Source organism: Ictidomys tridecemlineatus, chromosome 15, assembly GCF_052094955.1.
Source record: "Ictidomys tridecemlineatus isolate mIctTri1 chromosome 15, mIctTri1.hap1, whole genome shotgun sequence".
Classification (NCBI taxonomy): domain Eukaryota; kingdom Metazoa; phylum Chordata; class Mammalia; order Rodentia; family Sciuridae; genus Ictidomys; species Ictidomys tridecemlineatus.
This window is the reverse complement of record NC_135491.1, coordinates 35,603,253-35,611,719: the sequence shown is the minus strand read 5'-3', so window position 1 is coordinate 35,611,719 and position 8,467 is coordinate 35,603,253. Positions and strand designations below refer to the sequence as shown.

The 8,467-nt window shown below is 38.2% G+C and overlaps 1 protein-coding gene across 8 annotated transcripts in view; it reads right to left on the bottom strand.

The window, feature by feature from the left end:
- Positions 1-2,790: 2,790 nt before the first annotated feature.
- Positions 2,791-8,467, bottom strand: part of Rspry1 (ring finger and SPRY domain containing 1) — a 44,229-nt gene continuing 38,552 nt past the window's right edge. For all 8 annotated transcript variants that reach the window (XM_013366530.4, XM_013366531.4, XM_013366528.4 and 5 more), the window contains 2 exons: positions 8,259-8,363; positions 2,791-4,342 (listed from right to left, as the gene is read on the bottom strand). In XM_013366530.4, coding sequence (XP_013221984.1) covers positions 4,246-4,342; positions 8,259-8,363 — 202 coding nt within the window. In that variant the 3' untranslated portion in view covers positions 2,791-4,245. The remainder of the gene's footprint in view (positions 4,343-8,258; positions 8,364-8,467) is intronic.

The following is an 8,467-nucleotide window of genomic DNA, read 5'->3' as shown; positions in this document are numbered from 1 at the left end:
TAAAGGCAAGTATTAGAGACAGGAAGTGGAAGCCACTAGTCACTCAAAAGAACTGGTACCGGAGAATGGCACAGTATTATTCCCACTGGTCAAACAGATGCTGAGCCCATCCTGATTTAGGGGAAATGGATATAAACCTCATATCTCTTTTCTTTTTCTGGTATTGGGGATTGAACCTAGGGACTTGCACATGCTAGATAAGTGATCTATCACTGAGCCATATCCCCATGCTATAAACCTCATTTCTTTTTCTTTCTTTTTTTTTTTTTTTGAGATGGGGGTCTTACTATTTTGCCCAGGCTGTTCTTGAACTCGTCTCATATACATGTGGTCCTTCCCTGCCCCCTGCCTTCCTCCTGAGTAGCTGGGACAACAGGCATCCTCTACCACACCTGGCTTCAACCTCATTTATTTTTGGTATCAGGGAGTGAACCCAGCAGTGCATAACCACACATCCCCAGCCCATTTTGTTTTGTATTTTGAGACAGCGTTCTCACGAAGTTGTTCAGGGCCTCGCTAAGTTGTTGAGGCTTTGAACGTCCAATTCTCCGGCCTCATCCTCCCAAGCTACTGGGATTATAGGCACAAAAACCTAATTTCTTGGGGCTGGAGCTCAGCGGTAGAGCACTAGCCTAGCACATGCGAGGTGCTGGGTTCGATCCTCAGCACTCCATTAAAAAAATAAAGATTTAAAAAAAAAAACCCAGCTCATTTCTTGATATTGGAAAAATGCCAAAGAATTTGTAGCCATCTTTCAATTCATTTCATCATCCCTGGCTCTAGGAACAAAAGGGGATAAAGAACTAGTCACCCACTTCTCAGGCATGTGCTAGACAGTGTACTAAACATTTATAAATACCTGTTTCCTATTGAAATATTTGAAACGGGGGTGGGGGTGGGGGTGGGAGTAACCCTATGAGGTATTATCTCCATTTCACAGATGGGAAATGAGGGCTTAGTAGGACATAGGTCCAGTCCCACTTCAAAGGAACTGCATCAATCATCGTACAATATAGTCTTTAATCTCTGGGTCATTAAACATACCCTTGGAAATCAGAAGGATTTTATTTTTCCTGCTGAAACAGTATAGTGGTCTTTTTCCCACTTGAAAGAAAAAAATTACGGATTGACTTGAAAATATTAAATGGTGTTTTCCACTAATTATCCATCATTTCTTAAATCCTTTGTGGATTAGATTAAGAATATTTTTAAGTGAATATACAGCAAAAGAAGAAAAGTGGACAATCTTGGAAAAAGCTGATCGTGGTTGGGAAGTTTGTTTTCACAGACACACATTTAAGATGGTTGAAATTCATGCAAAAGTCATTTTCTACTGGTAAAATTTTCTGTTTCTATGATTGAATCATTGTTTCCTGGCACTCTGCAACTGGCACAATTTTCTCCTGCTTTCCATCATTCAAAAAAGAGGGCAATTCACTAAAATTTCTCTTGGCAGGAACTCTGGATTTCTCCAATGAGTCATGAGAGAAATGCCAAAACTAATTTTTTTTTTTGGTTTTTCTCCTTGGTAACAATGTATCAGCAGCAAAAATCTAGCCTTTAATTTCTCTGTAAGTATGTACTTTCAGCGCAGAATATGGACCTCCTGGTTACTCGGTTCCATATAGCTTGTCAATTCCAAGTTTTTTTCTGTGTGTGGAACATATAGTCTTTCCTTTTGAAGTAGCTTTAAGGTTACAACTTCGTTTTCATCCTGAATGGTTTAATCAACTTAAAATTGAAGTCCTTTTGTTTTATGGTATAGAAGCTAAGAATTGCAAAAGTAGATCGCTTTAGGAATAAAGTTCAAGGATAGATTCTCTAGAAAGCTGATAGGCTCCATCATTTCTGACAAACTGTTAATTCCGTCGGTTTTTCTTTCTCCATTGTTTTTACAATCCACCTTTACCTTTCTGTTGGGCTATTTCAGAGTTTACTTGTCCTACTATTTCCAATTTTTGCTTTATCATGGTACTTCCAAGCTTAAACTTCTTTGTTTCTTACTACACTTAGAATAAAATACAAATTCCTTAACACGGCCTTTATGCAGCCCCCTGACCTTTCCAACACCGGAGCAGAACGTACTATTCTGTGTATTTGCTTCCTTTCTTATTAGTGATGTGATCTCCTTCAGATTTCCAAGGCCCTGAGCTCCTTTTCTCTTTAGGTAGGGCCTTAGCCTGCACTGCTGTTCACCTAGCTACCTAGTCCAAGAAGGCTGTCCTCAGACCCTGTTTGGCTATGTCTACCTTTTTCCTTTAAGTTTCCCAATGTTACTTCATCAGGTTTCTTCTGATCCCCCCACCCCTGCTACTGGCTGCCAAACATCTAAATTAGGTCCCCCTCGTTCCCTTTAGAGATTGTTCTCTCTCCAAGTTCTTTTCTTATTCTTAGGGTTCTATTCTTTTTCTTTAGGGCACTAACAGTTTATTATAATAAACACAAATATTTTGTCCTCTTCCTGCTTCTGCTTCCCGTTTTGTATACCTTGCAGGCATAGTGCCCAGCACATACTAGTGCCCAAGGAAGACCTGCTGGATGAATAAGTGACTAAAGATACTTCTTAATGCTTTCTTTGCGCGCGCGCGCGTGTGTTTGTGTGTGTGTGTGTGTGGTGCTGGGGATTGAACACAGGCCCTGTGCATGCGAGGCAAGACTTTACCAACTGAGCTATATCCCCAGCCCTCCTAATTCTTATATTTGATTCTTACCCTGAAAAATAGCCCTTAAAATCTGCGAGTATAATGTCTTGGAACTTTAGCAGTTAGCACCAATGAAAGTTGTAAAATCTTAAGTCAAAAAAGGCAGCAGATGTTTTATTCTTCAATGCAAATCACTGTATTCACCACAAGCTAAAGAGGAGAACATATATCTATATATATGTATATATATATTTATATATATATTTGGATTCATGGAAGACTAGAGACATGGAAAAAAATCCAGCACCCCAACAAGTACAGCCAGGAAGGAAATCAACTCTGTAATAGAACAGGTTTAATGAACTACAAACAAGAAAGGGTGGGAAAGGAAGAAAAAATGTGCATTGAGTTTAAGACACTATAAAACTCAGAAGACATATTTACTATTCAAGTATAAACTCAGTAAGGACTTGGCATAAATTGAAAGGCAGCTGCTGAGGTTCACCATTATAAAATAAGTTCTATGAATTTACAATTCTACCTTCCAATTTTCTGGGAGAAAAAACTGAACTCTTGAAGGTCTTCACCAGAGACCCTGAGAGGGATAAACACTTTTGATGAAGACATAGTCAACAATCCATGATTGAATTTACTATTCAAAAACATGTATTTATTTAAAACAATAGGAATATGTGTTCTCAGACTGTCCACTAGAGTTTTAGAGACTATTGGTTCAAGAGTTTCAAAGTATATTACTTCCAAAAACAATACTGATTAAAAAAATTTTTTAAACAAAAAACAAAAAACTTGATTTGATGGTACCTTAAAAATACCCTAAGTACCAAATTATTTTCCAGTCTAACTTTGCAATTTAAGAATTCCTCCTGCATTGGTAAAACATTTTTCCTCACAAAATGTGAATAGTGAAACTGGATAGAAACACCATGAATGTGAAAATACCACCAATTTTCTGCAGTTAAAAAAAACTAGAATGTTCTTTGGAATCACTGAAATATAAAAAAATTCAGATTTTTTTTTTCTACAGTCTGTGCACCTTCTTTCGGGTTCATCATGTTGCTTGTAGTAATGACCTGTGTGATTCTAATTTTATAGATTCAAGTCTTGCAGTGCAATATCCATGCTTAATACACCGGTGACTCTCTGATCACTGAGAAGTTATGCTTAACCCAGAAAGGCTGTCATTTAGTTCTCCATAATGACTCCTCCCCAAAATAAAAACTTTGACTATGACACAAAACATCCTGTGTTGAACAATCACATGAACCCAACATGGAGAATTCCGGTGTGGCTTCAGCACTCAGGAGAGCATTGTCTCCTATTGTTTTTCATGGAAGTACCACAGGCCTGGCTACTAGCATTCAGCTTTCCTTGGCCTTAAAAGGAATTTCTTAGGGCTGGCAAGTTGGATTAGATTCTAAGAGAATTTTGTCTTTGACAAACTACCATTTTAGCATAAAATCTGGCCATGGCTATAAGTTTCAATGTGCGTACAACTGATTAGAGATGGTTTTTTTCTTTGTTTTTCTTTTCAACATTGGCTGGAATTGAGTAGAAATAAGTCCGTGACGTCTCTTCACATATGTCATGAAATATGAGAAATCTGTCTCACTCTAGACACTATTTCTTTACGACACAATGGGCAGGTCTCCAGTTGCAAGGCACAATCCATGCACAGGTCGCTGAGGAGAAAGATAAAATGCCAGTCAAGTTAATGCTTCAAATGGTCAAACTCTAACTTCATGCCGACCAAATCTAATGTTAACAAGTTTATTGGCTGAGAGGGAAATAATTACACATGATTTAAAAAATAAAAAAATTGAGTATATAAACAATAAATCTCTCACCCACTTTGGAACCTCAATCTAGCTCCTCAGAGGAACAAGTTATAAGTCCAAGTGCATTCTATATGCATATAGTATATACATAGTATACACACAGTATACACACAGATGTTATTTGTAGGCAGATATACAATGACATTTTTCCTGACAGCTATTCATTCCATTAATATCATTTACTATATTATCTTTCACCACAAGTTTGATGTAATCTCTTTATCTCTTTTTCACTTTTAGTTAGCTCTATTTTGGGGCTTCTATTCTATTCCATTGTTCTGTCATTCTTGTCACATATTAGAACCAAACTATTAACACTTATATTATTGTCCTCTCCATAATTATTCTTCCAAATTTTCTTGCTTTAAACTTTATATGTATATATATATGGTATGAGGGATTGAACCCAGGGACGCTCTACCACTGAGCTACTACCCAGCTCTGTTTATTTTTTTATTTTGAGACAAGGTCTCACCAAATTGCCAGGTTGGCCTCAAACTTACAATTCTCCTATCTCAACTTCCCCAGTGGCTGGGATTACAGGTGTGGGCCACCACACTCAACTTGGTTGTTGCTTTAAACTTTAGTTTGCTAGTTCTGCGGGGGTGGGGGGGGTGCGGGGGGACACATCATGCTGCCCTTTTACTCTGGGCCAAATTAAACTTAGAGTTCAGGGACTACCTACAGGTTTTTCTAAGAACAGAATAATTAAAATCTGATTTATATTCCTTGTCAGTTTGAAACTTTTCTTTTTTTTTGAGACAGCAAGTCACTATGCTGTTCAGACTGGTGTCAAATTTCTGGGCTCCAGTGATTCCTCCTCCTCAGCCTCACCAGGGTTTTTTTTTCTAAAAGTTTTCTTTATAGAAGCACCACATATTTCTTAGTATGTATTCTTAGTTGTGTGTGTATGTTTTTTAAACTATCGTAAAAGGAATCTTCCATTGTATGTCCTAATTGGTTGCTACTTGGTACTGATTTTTATTTTATAAGTTATAATGGTGACATCCTCATCCTATCCCCAGCATCTCTTGGAATATTTTCAGAATGTTACCATTAAAGATGCGAGTGGGCTGAGGATATAGCTCAGTTGTAAGTAGTATTACAGTACTTGCCTAGCATGTGCAAGGCTCTAGCTTCAATCTTAGCACTGAAAAAAAGATGTATTTGGTGTTGGGTGTCTGTACATGCACACACCTTATTTTGGTAGTATTGGGGGTTGAACCCAGGAGGACAAGTACTCTACCACTGAGCTACGTCCCTATACCCTGTTTTTTATATTAAGGAAGTAGTCATCCATTCCTATCTTCCTTCTATCCATTAGAAATAAATATTGAATTTTTTTTCTTCCAGGGATTGAATCCAGGGGTGCTTAACCACTAAGTCACATCCACAGCCATTTTTAAATTTTTATTATGAGATAGGCCTTGCTAAGTTGTTAAGGCTGGCTTTGAATTTGGGATCTTGGTGGCTCAGCTTCCTGAGCTGCTCCTAAGCTGCTGGGATTATAGGCCTGCACCACTGCATCCAGTTGGATGTTGAATTTTAACAAATGCATTCTTGGAGAAAATAATAATTACCATTGCCCCAGCCTATTTGAGTAGATTTCCTCCTATTTTGTGCCATCCTTAAATCCCTAAGTCCTCCTGGTTGTGTTACTGCATTATTTGCTAATATTTTATTTAAATTTTTAGATTTATATTCGTAAGTAAAAACAAGTTTTTTCCCCCTTTTTTTCCTTTTCCTTTTCAGCTTTTGGTGTGATTATCATGCAAGCTTTGTGAAAACATTGTGGATTTCTTATTTTCTCTGTGGCCTGAAAAAGATTAAATGGACTAGACTACCTATTCCCTGAAAATTGTGAAGAATTCCTCTGTGAAACCATCTGGGCTTAAGATAGGGCAGGAGGATTGCAAGTTCAAGGATAGTCTGGGCAACTTAGTGAGACCTTGTCTCAAAAAATAAATGAATAGGGTTGAGAATGTAGCTTAGTGGTAATTAGTATTACAAAATGAAAGACCAGAACAAAACAAAACATATGGTCTTAGTGCTTTGGGGAGATAGCTAATCTTCTATGGTAATAGGATTGCTTAGATTTTCAATCTCTTCTAGGGGTCAGTTTTTGTTTATTTTATCCAAATTTCCTTTCTTTAGTAAGACATTCTTTTAAAATTGTTGTTGTTGCTGAATTGGCTTAAATTTCCTTATAATTCTTTTAATTTCCTTTCTAACCCTGTTTTGGATATATCTAGTATAGAAACTATGATGATACTTAAGGTACCTAGTTTTAAGTTTTTATGGGTTAGTCCTCATTAGTGAGTCTTTATTGTGTACTAACTACAGGGAAGGGTCAGAAGACTCAAAGATGAATAAAACCAGGGGCTGAGGTTGTAGCTCAGTGGCAGAGTGCTTGCCTAGTGAGGCACTGGGTTTGAACCTCAGCACCACATAAAAATAAATAAATAAAATAAGGTATTGTGTCCATCTGCAATTAAAAAAAATTTTTTTAAAGATGAATAAACCCAGATCCTCCTATTTGGGATCTTCACAGTGTTACAGAAACAAAATAAAAAAGGGCATCAAGAGCTGAGCACAGTAGAGCATGCCTGTAATCCCAGTGGCTCAGGAGGCTGAGGCAGGAGGATCATGAGTTCAAAGCCAGCCTCAGCAAAGGCGAGGTGCTAAGCAATTCAGTGAGACCGTGTATCTAAATAAAATACAAAATAGGGCTGGGGATGTAGCTCAGTGGTTGAGTGCTCCCGAGTTCAATCCCTGGTCGCCCTCCTCTGAAAAAGGGCATCAAGATATACAACTTTCAAACAGTACCTGCCTATAAGGCCCTGATCACTAAAGCCTGCAAGGTGCTCAATCTGAGAAATCTGGGCAGCAGAAAAGAAACTGGTATAGCTAAGGGTGAAATGAAATGTAATCACTTCCCTCAACAGTCAAAGAGACAATAACATGTTCCAAGACAGCAAAGGTGCAGGGTACAGAGGCAGAGTCACGGGTCCAGGCTGACCCATTCCTGGAAATGAAAAACGGGGTCCAACACCACAGGCTCTGGAAACCTGGGAGATCAGGTGGCTAAAGCTTTGTCAAATATATTAAAAAAAAAAAAAAAGGCAGGAGTGGCATGTGATGAATTGCAGGTAGCTGGACTGTAACATCAACATGAGTGTTGCTCCCACACAGCACGAGTGGTCGGCTCAGTGCCACTACACTGCTTTCTGCTTCCTCCCCTTTCCTAACCTTGGGATGGCCTTCTTGGGAACCTGCTTACTTGCTGCTTTTGCTGATACTTTGACACTCTGCTCTATAAGGGTCAGACTGCCCTCTAAGTTCATCTCATACAGTTGAGATTTAGTTAGATAGCATGGAGAATGCTGCATTCTCAATAATTAAGAGCGTAAAGAAATTAATGAGGAAGCTCTAAAACCAAGAGAGATTTGCCAAAAAGATTATAAATAGCATTAAACGTTTACATTTTGCAAAATCAAAGTTATATAAAAAATATCATAATGAATAAACAAAACAAAACAAAAACACAGGCCTTCTATGCCAGGCTGCTTCTTCCAGTTCAGATATTTTCTGGAAAACAGGCAGGTATTACTTGGCAAACTCTAGTTCCCCATTTAGCCCACTTTAGATGTAATAAACCTTGATGAAGAGCTATGGAACCAGGAAGGTTCTAAAACCAATTCAAGACAGGATGAAATGTTGCCTAATGTAATATGTGGAGATAATAAATAAATCCTCTTACCTATGCCCACATGGCTTCAGTTGCGTATCTGCTACCTCATCACAGCAAAGGGAGCAGCAGTTTTCTCGGATACTGACTTGTTTCAACAGAGCAAGACGCCTGTGCCTGAGAAGACAAAGCAGTTTGAAACTCATTTTGTCAACAAGTAAACAGGTCCTGTTGGCAGTGACACATTTGAAATGCTATCTCTATACACGTGAGATAAGATA